Genomic DNA, 25,347 nt, shown 5'->3' on the forward strand with positions numbered 1-25,347 from the left:
AGAATTCCTGAGCACTGCATGAGAAATTCAGTTCCTAAGATTTATAAGAGAGGTTATGTATTGAGAATGGGGATGAATGAAAATAGTAACATTTTAGGTGAAATAGTTTCTAGTACTTAGTATTACAAAACCTTAATCCCAAAATTCTAGATGCTATTTCTGGTCAGAAATAGTAATGGAGCTATTTGCCTATTGATAAAGATTTCTATGTTCTTTCTGTAATGTGTGACTAACTGTATCTATAATATTAATATCCACACTGTTTACTCTCTATGAGCAGGTCAAGAACAAAACAATATTTCAGTACATAAATTCCATTTTTAGAATTATCAAAAATACCTTTCTAGCTAAATATTGGTAATCATTACTTTCCCAAAGGAAAATAACCCCTCTTTATTGACTGTGAAATTATTTTAGTATTGAACTCAGATCTAATGTCCATTTCCCATCTGTTTTTTCAAAATATAATAAAATAGTCATGGCAGAGGGCGTAGATGATGCAGTGTATAAAGTATTCATTTCAGGCTTCTGGGTAAGATAGCAGGTTGAACAAAGCATTTACTTCTCTTCCTTGAGAAACCCCACTAAAATGACAGTAAACGAATTTGTCCACAAGGACAAAGAGAACAGGAAGACCCAACAGCCACAAAATGTTGGAAGCCAGAAAGCAGAAGGACAAGTGGTAACTGACTTAGTCGATTCAAGAAAGTTGCGTCCTAAACTAGGAGGAGGGACAGCTGAGAAGCAACCCAGTCTACACCACAGAACCCCAGAGGCCTTGGGAACTGGCTCCATATGGTAGCTCTAGAAATGAAAGTGAGGCTAAAAACAAGTCTTGGTTGAAAGATTGTTGAAGTAGTTAGATCCTCGGATCTCTTCCCCTCCCTTATTCTGATATAAGACTAGGGTTTCTTCTCCGGAGATGCTAAAATCAAGAGCTTCTGGACTGGAAGACAGCAGACAAGTGGAGGTAGGAGCACTGTGCTAAAGCACAGGCATGCTGAACCTGAAGTCCACCCACCCCTGGACCCAGAGGACTGGCAACCCAGCTGGACACTAGAAGACCCTTCTCTGGGGAATCTGCACATCCTCAGAGGAAAGCCCCAAAGACTCGGACAGCAGGGGTTCCCTGAGAAAGGCCCAGCCAGTCCACCCTCTAGTAAGGGCTGTAGACAACAAGCCACACCCAGCAGGCCCACTTTCCTATCAACTTTTGAGTTTTCAGCTAGTTTCCACTTTTACACATAAGCCAACAACCCAAGATCATCAGATATCTGAGACCAACCTTGAATGTGAAAAACAACACAAAAAACAAAGAGAAAAACAACTTCAAGATAACAGAGACAGTGCTCCAAGGGGAAATCTTTTTTAACTTTAATTAATATCCTACTTATAAAAATAATTAAAATGATATCTTCAAAAAAATAAGAGGAGATATTACATTCATGAAATTAAAACATTATACTAAAATTAAAGAAATATTCAGAGACCAACAATGATCATTGGGAGATTACACTAATGACATAAGATGAATTTCATGGATGTATTGAAAACTCATGTTGAGGATATCATCCAGAAAATAGAGCAAAAGACAAAGAGATGGAAACTAAGATATAAAAACTAGGAAAATTAGAGGACCAGTCTAGGTGACCCAGTATCCAAATAATAGGAGTTCTAAGAAAGGAAGAAATCATCAATGGAATAATTCAAGAACACCTCTCAGAACTGAGTGACATGAATTTCCAGGTTGAAAGTGTGTCTAACACTGAATGGAAATAGAACCACACCAAGCCTGTCATCATGACACTTCAGAACACTTGGAACAGATGCTACTCAGGTTCTCAAAGGATTGAGGCACAGAATGGCTTCAGACAACAACATAGGTAGGTCAGGATCCAATGGATTGATTCCTTCAAACTTCTGAGGGAAAACGATATTAACCCAGAATTCTATAAGCATCTGTTCTGCACATCGACTGTTGTGTAAAAAGTACTCCAAAGTTTAGTGGCTTAAAACAAGGCATTTTTATACCTCACAGTTTGGGAGGTCAGGAATTCAGGCAGAGCTTGGCTGGCCAGTTCTTCCTCTCCATGTAATATTGACCATGGACACGACAGTATTCACTTAGCGCTGGGCTGGAGGGTCCAAGATGGCTTCGCTCACACGAAGTGGGTGCCTGACAAGTGGTGACCAGAAGGTTGGGTTTAGCTGGATCTCTTTTCCTTTCCAGGTAGGGTTTGTTTTTTTTTAATAAACTAATTTTTGAGCAGTTTTAACTTTACAGAAAAAATGAGCAGAAAGTACTGAGAGTTCCCAAATAATCCCTCATCTCCTCAATTCCCCCTATTATTAACATCTCACATGAGTGTGGTAGATTTGTTATAAATGAAGAGCCAACATTGATACGTTATTCTTGACCAAAGTCTATAGTTTACATTAGGGTTTACTCTTTGTGTTGTGCATTCCATGCATTTTGACAAATGCATAATGACATATATCCACCATTACAGTATTGTACAGATTAGTTTCACTGCCCTAAAAAGCCCCTGTACTCCACCTGTTAATACCCGTCTCCCTCCTCTTAACCCCTGGAAACCACTGATTTTTTTATTGTCTCCATGTTTTGCCTTTTCCAGAATGTCACATAGTTGGAATCACACAGTATGCAGTCTTTTCAGATTGACTTCTTTTACTCAACAATATACACTTAAGCTTCCTCTATGTCTCTTCATGGCGTAATAGCTCACTTCCTTTTATTGCTGAATAATAGTCCTTTGTATGGGTGTACCACGGTTTATCTATTCACCTATTGAAGGACATCTTTGTTGCTTCCACTATAGGGCCTTTTTAACATGGTGTCTCCAGAAAGATAGTCAGACTTCTTAAGTGGTGGACCAGGGCTCCAAGAGACCAAAGTTGCCAAGATTCTTAAAAGCCAGAGGCCAAAACTGGCATAGTGTCGCTTCCACCATATCTTTTTGGTCAAAGAAGTAACAAGACAGCCAAGATTTAAGGGCCAGGGTGTCAAAGATAATGAGGCTATTCTTAAATCTACCACACCAGTCAACAAGAGGCAAACTGATAATTCTGGAGACCCATTTCCTCTTTCCTATCGGTACTTAACAAGAAGCTGATTCATCCTGTTTGGAACGCCTCCTTTTTAACAAAACAGTTACCTATCCCTGAAATTTATTATTATTATTATTATTATATAACAACTTATAAACACCAGAACCTGCTTTCCCTAAAAATATATAGGGTGTCCCATATGTGTCCAGTCTAGCTATGTCCTGTCTAAGACACTTTTCTATGAGACAATGAGAGTTCAGGGACCAGGTGAACGCTGCTACTTCTCTACTTGAAGTTCATCCCCAACAAGTCCTATTAACCCTTATTTGTGTTTGTATTTATGGTGCAAGCTGTGTTTCTGGGCCCGCCCTACACCTCACCAGCAATACCTCACCACCCTACACCTCACTAAGTCAAAAATAAAAACATTTTCAGATGCTAAAAAAAGTAATGTTACTTCACACACATCCTTCAAACGTTACGTAAAAGTACTCTCCATCAAAAATAAGAAAAATGTGGTCTTCCAGGAAATAGGATATCTAACAAGTCAGGAAGAGGTGAAAAGGATCCCCAGGGTATGAAGAAGGAGGCTCCCAGGATATCTGCTCTGCAGCAGAGTGAGAGGGCAACAAGTCCTGATTAAGCAGGGCAAGAGGACCCAGGAGAGATTTCCACAAGGAGATGAAATTAAAAAACTATCTGATACATCAGAGCATATTGAAAAGAGATCAAAAAGAGATCAAAAAGATGATAAACAGTTAAGAAAATTAAACAAAGAAACAAAGGCAGCTATTAACTCCAGGGAATTGAAAGTGTTGTGAAGAGAAGAAAAAGCAATCATAGATCTGCTGTGAATAGCTAAATCCTCCTCTTGATAGTGAGAAGTGAATAGATAATGCCAAAGACTAAAAATCAAGAAGTAGCCTTGAAAGTATGTTATTTAGAGATAAGAAAGAAAATACGAAAAGACTCAGTCAAATAAGGTTGAAATTAATTGCCTCTGGGAGTGGAGAAATGGGGAGGAACGGGGAGTGTGAGCTTGCTGTTTATCACTACAAGCCTTATAGACTAAAATAGTTCAACTATTTTGTTCTGTAAGGCTCACCACTTCAAGTCTTTGCTCACATCCACCTTTTCAATAAGCCTTGTTCTGACCACTCTAATCCTAGCTCCCCTGCCTCCCTTTTTTCCATAGCATTTACTGTCTTCTAGCATGCTCCATAATTTGCCTATTCGTGATGTTTAGTGGGTTTTTTCCCCTGCCAGAATGTCAATGACACAGGGGCAGGGATCTTCGTCTTTTTCATTTACCAGTAGGACCCAGGTGCCTCGAATAGTGCCTGGAACATAGTAAGGCCCCTTAAACATTATTCAAGTAAAATGAATTTGATTTTTAAAACTATGCACATGGGTAGCTTTGATTTTAAAAAGTAAAATAAATCACTCACCTCAAAACTCTACCACAAAGCAATAATTCCATAATTATAATACTGTTCAGAGATCTTGGTCTTCTATTAAGAAATGTTACTAGTAGTTTCTTTTTTGGGGGGGGTTAATTGAAGTATAGTTGATTACAGTGTTGTATTAGTTTCTTTATTACATTCTTTTCCCTTATAAGTTATTACGAAATAACTTATAAGAGAAAAGAATGTGCTATACAGTAGGTCCTTGTTGGTTATCTATTTTATATATAGTAGTGTGTACATGTTAATCCCAAACTCCTAATTTATCCCTCCCTCCCCCTTTCCCCTTTGATAACCACAAGTTTTTCTTTCTATTATTATTAGTTTCCTCAGACTTCAGAAAGAACAATACTTACAGTGCATTCTAAGTGCCCAAACCTGAAGCACTGAGACAGTAGGCAAGCACTATAATACAATGAGTGAGACTTACATAACACTTAAAAATAAGTGATGATTTATGTAAGGTTGTGAGATATGAAGTTTATTATAATGAAGAGAAGATAAAATACATTTGAGGAATAATCAAATATATCTGAGTTTGATTATTATTCATTAGTTTATACCTGGTCTTGTTTCAAAATGGATTTTAGGAAGCCTATAAAAGTATAGAGAACATAACATTAAATTCCATTTAAATTAAATTAAAGTTTGGCAAAAGAAGATAGAAAATCAAAGATGGGACAAAGAGAAGCCAATAAAGTGACTTAAAATATGTGTAGTTACAGCCTGATGCTGGTTGAAAATTTGTCTCTAAAATCTGTGTCCATTAGTATTAGATTCAGCTATAAGTAACAGAGAAACTCAATGTATGGGTGGTTTAAATAAGATGACAGATGAGTTTATTTCTCTCACATGTGCAGTCCAGATCTGATATGGGAGGTCAGCTCCACTGGTCCTCAGGGATCCAGAGCCCTTCCAGCTCATGCCTCTGTTTTCTCAGTGTAGAACTTACCCCATAGTCCAAGATGACAGCATTCCTATTGTGGGCAGCAGAATGGAGAAAAAGGACTAAGCAAGGGTCACCTGCCAATTGTTTCCTGAGAAACATTCCCAGAAACTGTCACTGGATACTTCTTCCATCTTATTGTCCAGAATTTAGTGAAGTGGCCACTCCTAGCTGCAAGGGAAGCTGAGTAAAGCAGTCATCATTTGGGGCAGACACATGTCCTACTGAAACTTCTATTAAAATGGATGAAGGGGGGCTTCCCTGGTGGCGCAGTGGTTGAGAGTCCGCCTGCCGATGCAGGGGACACGGGTTCGTGCCCCAGTCTGGGAAGATCCCACATACCGCGGAGCGGCTGGGCCTGTGGGCCATGGCCACTGAGCCTGCGCGTCCAGAGCCTGTGCTCCGCAACGGGAGAGGCCACAACAGTGAGAGGCCCGCGTGCTGAAAAAAAAAAAAAAAAAAGGATGAAGGGGGAGAAATGGATCTGAAAGACAACAGGAGTGTCTGCCACAGTTTCACAGCAACCAAAAGAAGAAAGGGAACATGATCAGATTCAAAATAACCGAGTTGGTAAAAATGACCAGTTGCTCAAGAGACTTACAGCAGCTCTTGGTTAAAAGGCTAGAAAGGGATGACTGGAAGTCTTCATAAAAAGAAGAAAAAGTTTGATCTTATCACATCAGTGCAACCCATTTTGTAGAACTGTTTCTTATAACAACTCCTAATAATGTATTGACAGTTTAGAGAAAATGTGCCTGCAGAGATTTGATTTTCTGAGTTCATTTTCACATTTAAAAAATCATAATAAAACCATGTTTCTTTTAACTCCATCATGTGAATGTCCTGTCATTAAATATACACATATATATTTCTTTCAGAGTTAAAGAAAACTCTATTTACCTTCGTTTACGGAAAAGAAACCACTGCAATCACAGGGACTACCAGAACATTTCCAGAAATGGTATGTAGTGTTCCATTGAAACTTTCACCAATGTACCTTTAATGATTGGTTTCATTTCATAAGCACCACAAAAGCAGAGGATTAGATAATAATGAACATAGAATAAAATGAACAGTCCCCCTTTTCAATACCATTTCCTTTTCTGAGAGAGGGGCCCTTTTAAGGCCTTTTACCCATAGCAAAAGAGAACAAGACAAGATGCCGTTAAGGTAGAGACCACGGGGGCACCTCAGTCATCCAAGAGCAAAGCTCTAGAAAGGCCAAGGTGCAGGGCATCAAGGCTCAGGAAGCAAGACCAAAGTGAGCATTTGCAGAACAAGGGCTGAGCGAAATCAAGGTCATTGCAAAGACTCTGCCCTCCCTTATGGTGCAAAGTCTCCCACATTTCTACTGGGGTTGGAGTTTTATGAAAAATAGCTAAAAGTTTGTGGCTGAAACCCCCCAAAGCCATTTTAAAAAGGAACGTGTTTTCAGGGTATTGTCTCCATCAGCTTCCCATGTTTCCCAGACATCTGTGTCTTCTGGGCTTGTTTCTTACCTGTGTGGTTCTCACCTCCCACCTTGGACCCAGATTCAGTCCACAAGATTTTGATGTAACTCCAGATTGATTAACCATGACGTGGCTAGTACCTAATGAGCTGCTGAGTAAGGTTTTGTGACACATAATGCAGAGATGGCACTTAGTCTGTGTGTTGCCACTCCATCTTCCAAAGTCTGGGGAAGATATTAACTAAGCCACCTAAGCACTCCTGTCTGCTATTCTGCTTCAGCCATTCTCACAACACAGCACACCTGCCAATCATCATCAACAGATTAGACTTGGCACATAAAGTTAAACCTATTTGCCATCCCTATGCCATCTCTAATCAACAGAGCATTAAGGAATTTTCCAAGCAGTACAAGTTTTATCTAAATATATGACCTACAAATAATGTATTGTTTATTATATATATTCTATGCAGAACAAATGTTCTATTCTAAGGACAACATAGTTTTTTTCTTACTAATAAAATAATAGCTGATTGTTGATCTCTTCCAAACGCTAAGAACAATTTATGTATAATATTTCACCTAATCCTTTCAACAAACTATAAAGCAAGTATTTATTATATGACATATTATATTACTTCAATTCTAAGATAGCATTGATTGTATTAGCTCTGGGGAGTGTTAACGGTGGAAAAAGGAAAGAAAAATGGCAATGTACACATTGATTGCAGTGCTCAACCCAGTATCAAATGTATTAAAATGCGTTTCTCAGAATTGGGAATTTTTAATGATATCTACACTGTTACAGCTGAGAAAACAGAGGCATAGAGAGAACAAAGAGTCCTGTCCAGGTCACAGAATAGAAAGTTGCAGAGCTGGAATTTGTACCCAGCTTATCTCACTCCACTCAGACACCAACAACGATAATACAGTCACTGGTCTGTGATCCGAGATTGACCCACAGAAAGAAATCAACCTTGTCTCTCTGCGTATGAACATGACCAACAGTCTATTGGAAAGTTGTCCTGCAACCTGCCTAAGAATCATCATAGACACAAAGTGAATACTGACCCCTTGTTGCTCTCTCTCTTCTCCTTTAATGAGATATTCAAACAGTCCCAGTGCTGGCAAAAGCTCTCTGTCGGTGTAGACTGTAAAAACAAAGAACACAAAAACACCATGTGGAATATTATGCAGCTCTAGAAAATGAGGACTAAAAGTCCATATACTTTTATTGAGAAAGACAAAACACCGCCAAAAGAAAAATTAGCATATAAAATTGGATAGTATAATTTAATTTCTACTGTATTTTGAAAAGAAAAGAAAAAACTAGCTGTACATAAGAAAATTGGTAGAAAATACACCAAAATCATTATGTTTGATAAATTATGGGTGATAGCTTTCATTTTTTTTAATATTTCTGTTTCCCACAGATTTTGGTTTTATATAGAAACAACAACCAAAAAAAATCTAGATGGAAACTGAAGGAACAGTAAAGACCTTGCCCAAGGTCCGCAGCCAAGAGTCCATGTTAGGGTGCAGAATAAGGAATAGGATTCGGCTAGAAATGCAGGCTGGAAGCTGCGCTCTCCCCGTGTGCCTGTGACACCAGCATTTCTCTCTCACAAGACCCAGACGTGTCATCTCAATGTCACTTTGCTCCCACAATGAATGCAGCCATCTTCTGTAAAATCTAAAAGGCCAAAGTAAAATTCTCTGAAAAGTACTCAGTACAATTTATAGTAGGCATCTCTCCTTTTGTGGTACACTGTCTTGACAGCATTTCTTTAAAATTCAGATCGTGGAGATAAAAAAGGAGAAAGGAGATGGGAGGATAGCCTAATCACGAAAAAACATGTATGTCAAAATTTGATTGACATCCATGGCTTCTGTCAGACTTTTATCTAATGAATAGATGCTGGGGTGGAGTTGGGGGTGAGGAGTGTTTCTGTTCTTTTCTTTAAATTCAAAATCCTTAGAAATACAGAGAGTGTACACTTTGTCTAGTATAACTTCTTTGAAGATGCTTCTTGACTATTTTTCTAAGGATGTAATTATAAAAAAAATTTTTTTAAGTTTCTCATAGTTACTCATTATTTAATGTCCTGGCTTTATTCTCCAGCACATCTTCCTGTTTTCTGCTGCTTTCCTCACTATGGATTTTTCCTTTGATTATTATGCAGCGTGTAAACTGACTGCCAGTGCCAAATTATTTCAATTACTCCCCAAGGTTTTTATTAAATATAGAAAAAGTCGGCTTTCTATAGCCTGCATTTTTATGTCTACACTTATTTTTCAGAACCAGTGAGAGAGAAAGGAAAAAGGGAAGAAAGAGTTGAATGGAATATGAAAGTGTTTCTTAAAAATTGTGTAATAAGAATTAAAGAAACAGCTCCTATTTTCCTCTTGAGTTTTATGTACAAGATCTCAAAAATTTCTATAGATAGCTCTCCCATGAACCATTGCCAGTGATTATAAGGTACTTTAAAATGTAAACTGTTGAAGTCATTTTAATTTGGGTACTAATTCTCTGGCATAGAGGGTTAAGCGTAGGAAGTTTCTTGCTAAGCCTTCTTTACAATCAGCAAAGGAGATGGGTTGCAGCAGCCCTTACAGCTCCCAACATGCCAGCACGGCTCGGGTGGGGAGCAGAAGGGAGTGCGGTGAAGGGGGAAAGGGTCAAAACACCAGGGGGTTGGCTGGGTCCTCACAGAATATCACCTCACTTCTCAGGATACAAGGTGAAGCCCAGAGAACAGAGAGCAGAGGTCTTCCCCTCCTTGTTACTTCATAAAGTCTTTTTTCTTTGTGTATAAAATAGCAGACTGGTTTTGAATTTAGGCCCTGGAAATGTTCTGTGACTTGGACAAATTGTTAAATTTCTCTGGTCCGTTTCTTCATCTATAAAATGGGGATCATGGTTGGATGAGCACAATTGCCCAAGGCGATGCCAGGATCTCATTCTTTGTTGCCATTGCAACAAGCCAGCTCCAATGGGATTCTTCACCCCACCCTCCTGGGGGAAAGGCTGCACCCAAACTCAGCGGGATGATGGGGTTCAGGGGACAAGCCCAGCCTTGTAAGTTTGTCCTTTCCCCAATAAAGCCAATTCCTTAAACTATGTCACATGACATGAAGGAATTCATCACAGAACCCAGATGGGTCTCCCTTTGCAAAGTGGCGGTGATAGCAGTCCATACTTGAACTTCACTGGGCCGTGGTAAGGTTGAATGGGGAAATACAGTGCTTCCTGATCTTCCATCTTTGTTGCTACCTTCACCCACCACCTGTCCTGTTATTTACTCAGCATTTAAAAAAAATCAGTCACTTTTTCAATATAAATTTTTGTTTAAAGAAGCAAGTAGATTTGAAAAATCAAAAATAAATTTAAAAAACACATGTCCATGTTGGGAAGGCCTGTGGCTCCCAGAGTTCAAGGGCAGAAAGAGGGACATCTAGCATTGAGTTTCCCGGCCCCCGGGAACAGTAGCTAGCAGGAAGGTAATGGGGATAGGGGAGGGGCTGCCAGCCCCATCGGGAGAATCTGGCAGAAAGAAAGGGGCTTCCTCTGGGAGGAAGAAGCTGGGCTAGGGATAGGAGTGGGCAGTGATGGAAACTGGTAGCTGGCAGATCTAAGATTGACAGAGGGGATCTGGGACGAAGGCTAGAGGAGAAATGAGGGGACTGCAGAGGGAGCCCTGGGGAATGGGAGGCAAGTGCAGCCTGGGGAGCAGGCTCGGGGCTCCCCTAGAGAGGCTGGAGGAGACAATGGGCAAGGGCAGGGTTAAGGTGACGGTGTGAGAACTGAGGGTGGGGCAGTGAAAGACCCCTGCTGATGGGTGAGGCAAGAGGTGGAAGCTGTGGGTGGAAGGGGCTGGAGAACAAGCCTTGGCTGCTTGAGCTGGAAGCTCTAGAACATGTTGGAAGGGGCAGAAGCAGATGAGGGGTGTCATCTTCTACCCAGCAATGATCACCCCTCAGAGACTAGTGCTTCAGGCGTGGACGCCAGTCAATATTCAGCTGGGGAGGCCAACACAGCAAACATGGACCCCAAAAGCACCTGCTATACCCGTGCTGCACATTCCAATCTTTGGGACCTCATCAAAGGTCTTGGGCCTTAGGCCTCGTGCTCAGAGAGGACTCAATAAGTATTAGTTGTTTTTTTTTTTTTTGCGGTACGCGGGCCTCTCACTGTTGTGGCCTCTCCTGTTGCGGAGCACAGGCTCTGGACGCGCAGGCTCAGCGGCCATGGCTCACGGGCCCGGCCGCTCCGTGACATGTGGGATCTTCCCGGACCGGGGCACGAACCCGTGTCCCCTGCATCGGCAGGCGGACTCTCAACCACTGCGCCACCAGTGAAGCCCAGTATTAGCTTTTATTCAGCCCTCACATAAGCCCTTTGTCCCTGCCTCTGTTGTTGCATTTCTTCGCCTGTAGCTGAGCCATTTGCTTTAAGTCTGGCTTCCCAGTCTGACGGTGAGGACAAGCTGCATGGGAAACAAATTTGTACTCCCAGCCCTGAGCTGAGCTTCTGCTGCACATAGTAGGGACTTGTCAAACTGACACGCTTTTTTTTAAACTAAATAACTCTCAGGAGTTACATTTAACCTTTGAAGAGAAGAAAAGCACACACAGTAATCTTTTGCCAACCTGAATACCTCCATGGTGGGCAAAAACCATGAGTGACAAGATTATGCTTCATCTAAAATAAAGGGTAGAAGAAAAGCAAATGTTAACATGATATTCAATATCAGTATGTATTTTAAAGTAAAGAAAAATTCGTAAGGCATCTACTTCTAAAATAAACAAAACTCATCTGCTTATGAAACAAGCAAATTCCAGCCCTGAGCCTCCATGGCCACACAGCCTGCAGAGGAGGGCACTCTGATGGTCTTAGAGGCTGCACCACGGATCTCTTTACAGTTTGCAAGCAGGACTTTACTGGCTTGAAACAGAATGTCTTTTTCACCTGCAGCCTTCCTCATTTTATTTTTGCAAGTTTAGCAAAACCTTGGTGTCAACACCTGTTTGGGGTTGTTTTGTTTTCAGAAAGTCAAAAGTGCCGAAGAGCATGTCTTCTTGGAGGGGCCCATCCATACAGTGAGAGGTCGCCCCTCTCTGTGCACCCATGTGCTCACCCACTTAGTGGGAGAGTGGGGAGTAAGGGACTAACTGCAAGTATATAGATATGAAAAAGGGAGAATTTTAACACTTGCCAAAGTGCATGTGTTTGCAGCCTCACCTACCCAGCCTCACCCCAATCCCTTTGCCACAAACCAAATTCAGTCTTGAACTTCTTAAATTGTCTACCCACCCTCCATCCCCCACACCCCCCAAAAAACAACTTCATCTTGCTGGTTCCCTTGTTTAGCCTTTGGTTAAACCATCTGAAGAATGGGAGAGAATCTGACAGACCAGGAGAAACTAGAAAAAAAGGGGCAAAATTCAGGCAGCCTGTGGAATTCATACTCAGACCATCTACAGGATAAAGTCTCAGGAAGTCTAAGTGGGTGGGGTGAAGAGAAGGGAAAGTTGGGCAGCGAAGGGGTGAGGGAAGAGTTTCTAAGGCAAATGGAGGAGGAGGCCTTGGAGCAGAATCAGAGTGAGGGGAGGGGATGGCAGAGGAGAGGGGGTTTCTACATGATGCGGGACATCACATCGTGTCCATGACAACTGTGAGTCCAGCTCAGGGCTCCTTCTCATGACTCTTGGACTGTTTCTCCTACACATCGCTGCTCTGGGATGAATCATATGAGATTCACATGTGAATCACGTGAGCAAAGAAAACAACCTTATTCGTATTCCACACGATAATGCGACTCTCTCCTGTTGCTCTGCAGTGAAAAATCAGGAGAGGCGAGCTCCAGATTCATGAGAATGATCCTTCATGCCTTCATTAATTCTACAGTTATTTTTGAGCACCAGTCGCTGTAATAGACACAGAGGATAAAAAGACTAAACGTTAATGCAAGCCTAGACCGTGTTCAGGTTCTGACCCCTCAATGGCTGGTTCTATAACCTCAGTGAGTCCCTTCCCCATCCTGAGCCTCAGTTTCCCTGAAATAAAGGGCTTAAACAGGATAATCAACGTCCATCCAAGCTCTATGATTCTGAAATCCTAAATCAGAGTGTCTTAGACTAGCAATCCTCAGACTCACTCCATGTTTAAGTTTTTGGTTTTTTTAATGTGGTTTATTGCCGATGTTTAATAATCAAGAGATTTTACATAAAAATCCAATTTCCTATTTCTCTTAGAAAATCAGCAGTTCTGGTAAACAGCCATGCTCCTGCCTGACAACAATGGGTTGGCACTGAGTAGTGGCCTCCCCTTCAGGTGGATCATGGGCTGTGTGTTTGGCCAAGGTTCCCACTCTGTTCCATTCACACGTGGACTTAGCTACCTGGCCCCTGTGGCCATTTGAGAGTTCAACCCCGTCCCAAGTCTAATGGTCAGCTATTCAAGGGAAAGTGAACTAGGACTTTGATGCACAACAGGTCAGAGGGTGCGAAAGTGAGGAATAGCTCTTGAGAGTTGACCAGGCCCTGGGCGTCCAGCAGAGGGACAGAAGCTGCCACTGGGAAGTGTTCTAACAAGACTAGACACGGGGGAGAAATCCATCCTGCTCTTAAGCCTGACTGAGAGGATTTTGATTCCTCAACAAGCACAAGAACTGTCGAAGGAGCTCGTCCTGGGCACAGAGACACCACTCTTCAGGCCTTACTCCAAGCCAGAAGGAACAGGTTGATGTCCTTCCAGTCTCCAGGCAGCTAATCGTGTTTCTCTCAGAAATGCTGCAAAGGATCGTTGGTCAGGGCACAGCCCTCTACGGCATCTGTTAGCAGGATGGGCAGATTCAGCTGGAGAGTTGTTTGAAGTGGCTACTGTTATTATTACTTTTATAGACTTTAGCTAATACTAAGTACTGCTTAATTAGTTCAGATTGCTTTAACCAAGTACCACAGTGGGTAATTTATAAATGGAAATTTATTTCCCACAGGTCTGGAGGCTCAGGGTACCTGCATGGGCAGGTTCTGATGAGAGCCTTCTTCCAGGTTGCAAACTGCTGACTTCTCGTTGCATCCCCTGGCGGCATGGCAGAAGGAGAGTGAGCCAGCTCTCTGGCTTCTTAGAACGGCATTTTTTCTTATAAGGGCACATATTCATGATCTAATCACCTCTCAAAAGCCCCACCTCCAAATACCATCACAATGGGGATTAGGTTTCAATGTATGAATTTTGGAGAGAAACAAATATTCAGTCCATAGAAAGTACGTTCTCTAAGCCAGACATTATGCTAAGTACTTTACATACTCGATCCCCATTTAAACCCCACAGCAAAGTTAAGTAACTTGCCCAAGGTCCATTAGCTTGGTAGAGTTTAAACTCGTGTCCGTCTCCTACCAGATACACCAGAGCATGTCTGTCCCTGCTCCCCACCATGCCATACTGTCCCCCTTTTGGATTCTAGCTGCTAAAACCACTATCTTGCTGTCTAGGACAGCCAGTACCTGCCCTGGAGGCAGGTGAATGTCAGAATTAGATACCTTGATCCAGCATTCTGTGTCAGCCTTCTTTATCAAAAGTGGTCCTCTCAGAAAGGGATAGAGGCAAGGAAAAAGTAAAAGAAGGATGAAGAGAAAAACTGCAAATGAGTATTAATCCAGGCTTAGCTGAATTCAATTATACATACAAGGGCTTATTATTTTTATACACCCTCCCACCCCGTAAGATCTCTGTATTGGAAGAAAAAATGTTTTGTACCTTAAACTAACTGAGCAACTGCTACTGTATTCTTGCCTCTATTCAGTCATAACCTGAATTAAATCATGAAGAAACATAAGACAAACCCAAATTGAAGACATTCTATAAAATAATTGGCCATGGGCTTCCCTGGTGGCGCACTGGTTGAGAGTCTGCCTGCCAATGCAGGGGACACGGGTTCGTGCCCCGGTCCGGGAAGATCCCACATGCTGCAGAGCGGCTGAGCCCGTGAGCCATGGCCGCTGAGCCTGCGCGTCCGGAGCCTGTGCTCTGCAATGGGAGAGGTCACAACAGTGAGAGGCCTGCGTACCACAAAAATAATAATAATAATAATTGGCCAGTACCCTTCAAAAATGTCATGGTCATGAGAGACAAAGAAGGACTAAGGAATCAGCCCAGATTAAACGAGGCTAAACAGACACGAAACTACACACATGTGATCCTGAATTGGATCCTGGCCCTGGTCATTAATGGGGCAATAGTGAAATATGAATGAGGTCTTTAGTGTAGACAACATATTGTACCAATGTGAATTTCCTGATTTTGATCATTGCACTATGATTATGAAAGATTCACATTTAAGGAATCTGGATGAAAGGGTATGTGCAAATCCTTTGTTCTATTTTTGCAACTTTTTGTAAATTATTTTGAGTTTTGGAAATTATTTCAACTTTTTGGAAATCATTTCAAAATGAAAATGTTAAGACAATATTTTCTAAAGGCACGGAGCATTAGAAGAAGCAAAGAAGTCACCTTTGCCAAACAGAAATAGGCCTTCAGTAATTATTTAATGAACCCAACCACTGGGTAGAATATTTGGTCTCAACCCAAGATGTTGACAGGACATAACAGAAATTACTTATAACAAAACAACTAGGACATTTCTGTTTGCGAGCCATGATCCAGTGTGGTTACAACAACAAAGAAAGACTTTAATACCGATATTTGAGATGCTTGATCTAAAAGGAAAATGCTTACAGGGCTACAGGCATCAAAACTTGTTATCTCTCTCAAAGACCAAAAGTATCTCCAAGGTACAATGTTTAATTATAATAGAAACTTTTGAAAGAGAAACATTTCAGTGTGACACATTTTATACAGAGGGACACATTTTCCTCCTTTTATTAGAGGACATCATTCCAATTTTTAATACTTTCTGGAATTCCAAAGAATCATTAAAGCATGGAGACATTCTGATTCCAATGGGACTATTTCTTAGGACTTATTTATGCAGCCCTTCCTGGCTTCTGCTTGTTCCATGCAACTCATCCAAGTAGGAGCAAGGCATCTGACAATGATTATAATATGAAGAGTGCGTGCTTTCTATTCTTCTGTTAGATCAAGATTTTCATCCTGTACCTCTTGAAGCAGCACACCTGCAGAGGGCAAATTCAGAAGCAAATATCTTACACTTTTGTATGTAATTGTCAATGGCAAGGGCTCCTGAAGTCCTAAGGGGTCTCCTTTCAATCGATCCCTTTTGTTTAGGACTTGAGATAAAGGACATCATAGGGAAAGCTCACTGCTACTTGTGTGGATAGCTTAAAGGAACTTGCCGGGGTTTTGTCAGTTTCAAAGCATCTTGGGAGGTGCCTTTTACCTCTGGTCTTCTCTTTTACTTCCCTTCTTCTCATTTTCCATTTGATTTTGCCCCACCACTCCCTCTCTTTCCTCTCTTTCCTCCAATATTGCAATAGCTCCTAGAAACAGAAAGGTGAACAAGACAAAGTCCCTGCCTTTAAGGAGATCATAAGTAAACAGAAAAGAGAGACAAAGAAGGAAAAAATTATGGTTCTTGTAAAATAAGTAGAGGTAGGTTGAGGTCTCTGGAGATGAGAGACACAACTCTGCCTGGAGAAGGAGTGGAAAACTTCAGAGAAGATACATTTGAGCAGAGAGCCTTGCAGAAAAAAATAGCAATCCAAAAACCATGGGGAGATGGTGACTCAGTGCATTGATGCTGCAAGGGCAAAATATCTTTAGGGAAGAGCGAGAGAGAAGCTCAGCATGGCTGAAGGCTACTTGTGAAATTATGTCAAGTTTTGAGACCAGGAGGTAGATTAGAGCCGCTTTGGGAAGACTGTTATATTCTTTTAAAAATATATGTTTGGGGAAATCATTTATCTAGTTTGTCACAGAAATTCAGAACCACGCTTGTGAATTTGAAAGCATTTTTGGTAGTAGAAACACCATCAGAAATTGTCACCACAAACAGTTATTAAGTATCTACTATTTTGAGCTGAAGGTCAGTGTATTAGTCTGAATATTTCTGCTTATTGCAAGCAAAGATTTTTAGAGAAAACAAGGAATTTAAATTTCTCATGGCTGATTTTTTAACTGGATTATACAAATCGCACTCTTCAAAATGCTTCCTAAATTTATAAGCAAAATCTGCATTATTTAAAATCTAATTAGAGTTAAATGGCATTATTAGATTGATTTTAGGTCAATGTGTGACGCCACATTTTTCATGAACTATTTATACTCTCTATAATGCATTTGGTTCCTGGTTCCGGGTATAATGGAGTAAGCAGACTCCACCCTGTCTGTCCCACGGAATGCAGCTATAAAACCTGGACAGAAGATATGGAAAAGGTATTGGAGGAGGTATTGGAGGACGCTGGAAAGAAAATAGTAGCCGACTGAAGAAGCAAACCAGAATGAGGAGTACAGCCAAACCAGCAGTTGACATTTTGTTGTCCTCTGATATCTCCCAAGCTAGACTCAATGCTGCCCCAAACCCTGAAGTGGACAGTGGCATGGAGAGATGGCATCAGAAGAAACCCTCTAGTTCTCACTCTAGAAGTGGGAAAGGGGTCTCTTTGCAGTGACAGGGCAGCAGTGAGGAGGTGTCTAGAATTCTGGGTGGGGGGACAGTCCCTCCAGTTAGAAGAGCTGTGCTCCCAGGAGGGTGGAGCAGATACCCTATTGCTTATTTTCTCACTCTGTCCTCTCATCTCTAGTTAATTTGTGAGACGTGCACAGGAGAGTGGGGGAAAGAAAGTTGGGGCTTAAGGACCAAAGAGGGGAGCCCAAGGAACTAGAAAGGACCGAGGAGCTCCTAGAGAGGGAGGAGCTTGGGAAAGCAACCCCAGAAAGTTGTGTGTGAACTCCTGGGCTTCCTCTTGAGCTGCACATGCACAGATCTGATCCTTAATTGCATACCAAAGACTCTGAGACCTCAACTTGGACATAGACCACTGCCCAGGTCACAGAATGGCCACTCAGTGGCACAGACATGAGACAAATCAGAATAACACTACAGAGGGTTTGAGAGTGGAACTGACATTGAAACCATAACCTCCCAGAAGGCTAGTTAGAACTTGCCACCTGAACCTAACTGGGTGGATTGCCTAATAAGACAAAAGTATAAGGCTCAGAGTCTTATAATATCCAAGATGCCCAGGATAGAATCCAAAATTACTCAGCATATAAGGAACCAGAAAAATCTCAACTCACATGGGAAAAGAAAACTAACAGATGTCAGATGTTGGAACTATCTGACAAAAAATTTTATAGCAGTGGTTGCAAAATGCACCTCGAAGTCCTTTTTACGGGTTCTCATATAAGAGCTAGATCTTGTAATTCACATATTCTCATTTAAGAACTGAAATAATCTGTTTCAGTCATTACTAATGTGTAGTAATTGGTACCTGAAATGGGTTACTAGCTGAGATGCTGATTGCTAGCTGTTAGACCTTGAGCAAGCCTCTTTCCCTCTCTGGGCCTCATCTGTAAAGTGGGCTACCTGATCACATGCTCTCAAAGGTCCCACCTAGCACTGATGCTCCAAGGCTTTGCACTCGACGTCTACGGAGTGCCAAGAGGCAGAGTTATAAGGCTAGTGACGCTGAAGCCTGAGGGCCCCTCACTTGCCTGGTAACCATATGGATTTGTAAAATTTACCAACTTGAGATATTTAACCACAATTGATTAAGACTTGTGTCACTTTGCACTCTGGCTTCTCTTTGTGTCAGGTCTCATTTTTGTGTTTTGTGTTCTTTTCCTTAAAGAGGGTCCTCCAAATTATATAATCTTCAGAACGCAAAACCTGGATCTGCCCCTGTCCTATTCAGAGAGTTATAACAAAGATGGCATTAAACTAGAGATTTGTTTCTGAGTCGTGTCTAGAAAGCATCCAATATTTTATTGGGAATTAGTTGCCAAGTTCTTCTCTTAGGACTGCAAGAGAAGAAGCACCTACTTTTCTTTCAGTGCTCAGCTTAATACCGCTTCTTCAGGGCTTCTCAGAATCCCTAACACTTGATGTTCATTACTTATGAATAACTCTAAGCCTCACAAAAACAGGGACCATATCTTTTCTATTGACTGACGTGTCCCCAGCATCTATTACAATGCCTGACACATAGTAAGTACTCCATAAATGTTGCTGAATGAATGAATTAAGTTAAGAAGACCTATTATACTTATACTTAAATATACCCCATGAAGAAGTTGAGACTGAGCTCTTACTCTGGGCCAGGCACAAAACCAAAAAATTCCAGGCTTATTTAGAAGACCGTTAAGAGTATCTTACCAGTTGATTCAAATGTCCAGAATATGAAGCACTTGCTGCTGTGGTCAACACTGATCCAGCAGTGGGAATGTATGCTGAAATTTACTCATGAAAGACAACCAGTGTTGAGATTATGGGAAACGCTTCTTTACTTGCAATGCACTATGCCTTATGTAAAAGGGACTGAATGAGCCAGAGTTCAGACTTTTGTGACCAATAAGGAACCTATTCTTTTCTTAATTGGGGACAGGTAGATTCTCCATTGTACCACCTTGACAAATAAATTAAGTGTCCCTATTTCAGAGTCAAAACTTTTCCATTTCTCTGAACTATTATTGTAGAGACCAGGTATGGACCTCTTCAGGGTAGCACCAGCTCTTCAAATGCTCACCTTGTTTTGCCTCATCCCACAGGCTAGAAGCTATCTTTCTCTCCTGCTTACATCTTCCTGTTCCAACTACTTTATTAAGTATTTGCTGTAATAGTAGCAGCAGCCGCAACAAAATCGGCAGCCGAGAGGAAGTCTATGCACAGGAGGAGAGAGAAAAGAGCGCTCGGGAGGGAGAGAGACAGTAAATGATGGGGCTGGCAAAGGGATAGCAGAACAACAGGAAAGGGGGACTAAGAAGAGAAAGTGACATGGGAATTACATAAACTCATTACATAATCTCATAAAACTGACATTTCCAAAAGGAAATGGAAATCGTGGAAGGTGCCACAACTCTGGAGCAATGAAAATTCTGGGCTCCTGTTATAAACACCCACCAGAAAAAATAAACATTTGGGTAAGGAAGAGCGGGCACTTCCTCTCTCCTTGGGTGGACGTTTGTGATTGCTACTTTCAGGTCCACCGCAAGCCGTTGCCATTGGCCTGCCATCTTTGCCCTGAGCATCAGAGGGATGTAGGGATGTGGGTCCAGAGAGGGGCTGCCCATGTGGCATGCCATGACAGGTTTTCATTTCCATTTTCCTCAAGCTCTGTGGGTGCTCCACACCTCACATTCCCAGTTGTACTCTGGGTAATGAGGAAAATGATTGGCCTGACCTGGTCCTTTAATTTTTTTTCCCACTCATGGCTTGAGCTTTCATTAGTTTTCAGTTCTCATTAAGAGAAAAATCAAAGAGTGAGAATTAAACACCTCCTGATTTATTAGTTTACTGAAAATGGGAAGATGAGAGTCCTGGGACTGGCACTGGGTGAAGGGCCCGGACGATGAGACGAGTGAGCCACCGTAGGATCCCGATGGCTGTCCTCCTTCTCTTCCCTCTTGGGAGCAAGAGGGAGCCATCTCACACCCAGAAATCCTTTGAGTCTCTATGTTTATGACTCGGTGTTGTGAAATCTGGCACCGTCTCTGAGCCGAGATAATAGGCTCAAATCACATTGAGTTTTCTGGGTTTGGTTGCCTTAAACCTTTCACCAGTGCTCGGTTATAGGTCTAACCCCACAGATGCTAATCCTCAGGTATAGAGGCTGTGTCCAACTCGTCTGCTAATTCCCTACTATGTGCAAGGCACATGGCAAATGCTCAACAAATGACTGGAGAGGGTGAATGAATGCATGCATGCTGAGATGAAATGGCTGCCCTTAACTTGTATGTCTGTGTGCATGTTTAATACTACCCCGCCTCACTACAAAAAGGAAACAAAGACAGTATGATGATTCCTAAACAAAAATTAACCATAGCATTACCATAGGGTCCAACAATTTCAGTTACCTAAAAAGTAGGGACTCAAACAGATACTTGCACACCTATGTTCATAGCAGCATATTCACAATAGAAAAATGTAGAAACAACCCAAATGCCCATCAGCAGATGAATGGATAAACAAAATGTGGTATGTACATACAACGGAATATTAGTCAGTCTTTAAAAGGAAGGAAATTCTGACACATGCTGGAAATGGATGCACTTTAAAAACATTATGCTAGGGCTTCCCCGGTGACACAGTGGTTGAGAGTGCTCCTGCCGATGCAGGGGACACGGGTTCGTGCCTCGGTCTGGGAGGATCCCACATGCCGCGGAGCGGCTGGGCCCGTTAGCCATGGCCGCTGAGTCTGCGCATCCGGAGCCTGTGCTCCGCAACGGGAGAGGCCACAACAGTGAGAGGCCCGCGTACCGCAAACAAACAAACAAACAAACAAAAAAATCATTATGCTAAATGAAAGAAGCCAGACACAAAAAGGCGAATATGGTATGATTCCACCTATATGAGGTACCCAGAATAGTTACATTTATACCAACAGAAAGTAGAATGGTGCTATCAGAGGCTGTGGGAGGGGTATTCTCTCATGGATACAGGGCTTCAGTTTGGGATGACAGAAAAATTCTGGAGATGGATGGTGGTGATGTTTGCACAACAATATGAATGTATTGATACTTAATGCCACTGAATCGCACACTCAAAATGGGTTAAAATGGTTACGTTTATGTGTTGTATATTTTACCACAATAAGAGAGGAAATAAAGCGATATTCATCTATCGAAATAACATTCCTGAATCAGCCAAGAGAACATCAGTGCTGCCCATACAGCTTGCATCTAGCTGTACGTGGAAAAGGAGGCAGGCCCTGCATGGTCACACGGTTTTGAGGGGCCATGGGCCAGCACGCTCCTCATGGGTGTGCACTGCCCTTTTTCCCATGTGGATCTGCAGGAACACCCACTGGCCTTCCCCACAAGCTTCCAAAGCTGGAAGTTACAGGAAAATCTTCATTGCCCCTTGAATTGTACCACCCATCTGAGGATTACTCACTAATTGCTGCAGACTATCTTCCAAGGGACAAAGAAATACTAAACCTATTTGGGTTCACCCTTTCTAGATACCAGGTCTAGATAAGCACTGTCACACAAGGAACCAGAGCTCAGCCTCACAGAAAGGACTGAGTTTGAATTGCAGCTCTCCGAATGATTAGTTGTGTGGCTGTGGGCAAGTCACTTTAAGTGAGCTTCAGTTTCCTCATCTATAAAATGGGAATACTACTATGCCTACCTCGTACAGTGGTTGTTAAGGTCTAAATGAACTAATAATATAAGTGCTTAACAGAGTGTCTATAATAAAATGAGTATTCAATAAATATAATTTTCATATAGGAGATGCATGACAGGTGGTAACAAGGGTGGGGGAAGGATGGTTATGCATGTCACTACAGGAGCTGAAATATTTCAAGTCTACAATCTAAACCTTGCACAGGCCAGCCAGTCAGGAGGAGCCTCAGGAGTGAGCAGGAATACTGGCAGGCAATAAAATGGGGATTTCTAGGGAGATGGGCGGTTCTCAAATAATCCTTTTTATGGTACCTCTCATCCCTCAACTCATTCCTTAATCTTTGGGTAGTTTCTGTCTTTGCTGATAGATTTATACCTTTTTCTCACATCTACTAGAAAGTGTACCCATTCATGCTTAGGAAATATCTTGAAACCTGTGAAACTAAATATTTTAGGATTATGTTAATTATAATGCCAAGCAAACAGAAGACCCATTAAGGAGAGTTGCAGGATGAAGTCATTCCCATCAGCATGATGGTTTGGATGAACTTTGAGTGTACAATGATGCTTCTTCCACGATTTCAGTCAATAAATCAAACTCTCATACTGGGGGCTTCCCTGGTGGCACAGTGGTTGAGAGTCCGCCTGCCGATGCAGGAGACACGGGTTCGTGCCCCGGTCCGGGAAGATCCCACATGCCGCGGAGCGGCTGGGCCCGTGAACCATGGCCGCTGAGCCTGCGCGTCCGGAGCCTGAGCTCCGCAATGGGAGAGGCCACAACAGTGAGAGGCCCGCGTACTGCAGAAAAAAAGAAAAAGGAAAAAAAAAAAAAAAACTCTCATACTGATTGTGCTGAATTGAAGTTACTAACTTTAATTATTTTCTTAATTTTAAGGTGCATCTTCCCAAAACCTGGAGAGATTTATAGAAAGGTAAGTGGAAGAGGGAGGGATATAAGAAGTTGTTTTTAAGTTAGGTTTCTATTTTGAAAAATGAATAAAAACTCTCTGTTGTTACCCAGTAACCACTTATACTGAGCATCTATAACTTGTTAGTCACTTTCCATACACTGGGAAGGAAGTGACTAATTTACATGTGTCCATAAAAATGCATACAAAGTGGGTAAAGCTTAGGTCTGGCCAAAGTATTGCTTCTTAATCCTGCTTTATGAACAAGAAAACAATTTTGTGCTTGTATTGGACTTAAAATTCAGAAGCAAGGCCTTGGGCGTCCAGAATAGAAACCTTGATAAACCCTTGATTTTTCAAAGTTGACCACAGGTCCACAGCTGTAATAATGTCCTACACGTCTGGACACAAGTAACTCAGATAACTCACCTGTGTTTATTCGTGACAACTTCTGTGAAACATGCTGTAAAGATAGTAGTGTGTCCTCCTATGGGAGACTTTAATCTGCTCTTTTAGTTCTATGCATTTATGGGGTCTTTTCCTAATGGATAAGTGGGTTAACATTTATAGAGAAGAAGAGGGAAATGGGAATGAAAGAAAAATAGCAAAATGTTACCAAGAAGATGGTCATACAAAGATTCACAGCTAGGCTTCCAAGTGTTTGACATTCAGATTCCATCTATGGTTTCTCAGTTTGTCTAGGAACCAGCTGTTGGACCAACCAGCCATTGTCGTATACGCCATGATTGGAAATGATGTCTGCAACGGGTGAGTTACTGAGAAAGGTTTGGAAAATTCTTTGACTCCGAGTTTCCCTGTCCTCTCAACTCGATCCACTCCATTACAGTAGCCTGCTGTGGAACTGAATTTCCCTATCTTAGCAAGTCCTAGACACATGTGAAATCAACAAAACCAAGCTGCAAAGCAGAAAGACTTTAAGAATATCTGACCCATTAATTCTTTGCTCTGATTCATAACAAAGGAGTGTGTCATGATCAACTCTGAGTTATACCGCAAGAAATATGTTAGTGCTAATCAAAAATCCAAGATTGAGAATCACGGCTTTTTAAATAAAATAAGGCAAAATCACAGCTCTCTCATAAGAACAGCTTCCTCACTCATATTCTGATTCACTTACCCACGTGGTCGAGACAGCATAGACCTGGAACTTTGCAGAGAAACTGCACGTAATTCACAGCCAATCCTATTTACGCCCATGGCCCATCGTAAGAAAGTAGTTTTGCTAAACTGCTAATATCAGTAGTGATTTCAAAATGTTGAATGCCTTCAGTCCCCCACAACATTTTGGAAGGCTTCTCGAAGTCTGTGCATACCCCTGAGAACACGCCGCACATGTGAATGCCATCTGTCCTGTGATCATGGCCAAAAAGAAAAAAAAAAAGATAGGTGAGATCAGCTCTAAAACAACTCCCCAGTCGCCACCCACCCATCATGTTAGTAAAATAGAAAAGCAAAGCCAAGAGAGGTGACACGACTTGCCCAATTAATCAGCTGATGGCAGAGCTGGACTCCAACCCAAGAGGTGTTAGAAGCAGGCCACCCTGTTCACTGCCCACCTTTTGCTTTCTCGTACTTCACTCACCAAGTTTCTGAGCCTGTGCTAAAAACATGGTTCTGTATTATGAACGTGTGTTTGCCCTCATGGATACCTCCATGAGAGCTCCAGAGCTCTTACGGTGAAGGAGGTGTAGGCCTAAACGGTGAAGTGAGTTCAGGGCAGGAGATACCACACTGCCATCCAGAGATACTGATATGCCCTGCCTTGGCAGCCCCTAGACTGGTTTACCACTGTCCGCAGAACCCCAAGTCTGCCAAGACTACATGCTGAGGACCCAAGGTATCTCTGTAATGACCCACCTGGAACTCTGCAGTAAATAGCAAACAGCCCCAAAACCTTCCATAAACCAAGAGCCACACCTGTCTCTATATCAGGTCATCCCCAGAGCAACCCTAAGAAGCAAATGTGATTGTCCCATTTTACAAATGAGGAAATTGGGGTTCAGCAAGGTTAGGTAAGGAACTTGCTTCTGCTGTTATTGAGCAGTAAAGCTGAGAGCCCATCCGGGTTCTCTGACTAAATTCTGTACTCTTTCTACAGTCCACACTTGCCTTATTTGCTTTCTTCTATGAATTCACTTTTAAACGTACGTATTGACCCCCTATGAAATGCCAAGCTGTGTGCCTGGCTTTGGGATATGATGGCAAAGAGGCCACCGTCCCTA

The 25,347-nt window shown here is 41.9% G+C and overlaps 1 protein-coding gene and 1 long non-coding RNA gene across 7 annotated transcripts in view; one reads left to right on the plus strand and one right to left on the minus strand.

Annotated features, from left to right (window-relative positions):
* Nucleotides 1-25,347, plus strand: part of AOAH (acyloxyacyl hydrolase) — a 251,607-nt gene that overhangs the window by 191,623 nt on the left and 34,637 nt on the right. For all 6 annotated transcript variants that reach the window (XM_060305408.2, XM_060305407.1, XM_030857562.2 and 3 more), the window contains 3 exons: nt 6,357-6,439; nt 23,092-23,128; nt 23,798-23,872. In XM_060305408.2, coding sequence (XP_060161391.1) covers nt 6,357-6,439; nt 23,092-23,128; nt 23,798-23,872 — 195 coding nt within the window. The remainder of the gene's footprint in view (nt 1-6,356; nt 6,440-23,091; nt 23,129-23,797; nt 23,873-25,347) is intronic.
* Nucleotides 5,062-24,689, minus strand: LOC132597871 (uncharacterized). The gene is made up of 3 exons (XR_009565276.2): nt 24,243-24,689; nt 8,000-8,079; nt 5,062-5,919 (listed from the first exon to the last, which is right to left on the minus strand). It is a non-coding gene; the product is annotated as an uncharacterized lncRNA (long non-coding RNA).

Source organism: Globicephala melas, chromosome 9 (genome assembly GCF_963455315.2).
Source record: "Globicephala melas chromosome 9, mGloMel1.2, whole genome shotgun sequence".
In the NCBI taxonomy this organism is placed as follows: Eukaryota; Metazoa; Chordata; class Mammalia; order Artiodactyla; family Delphinidae; genus Globicephala; species Globicephala melas.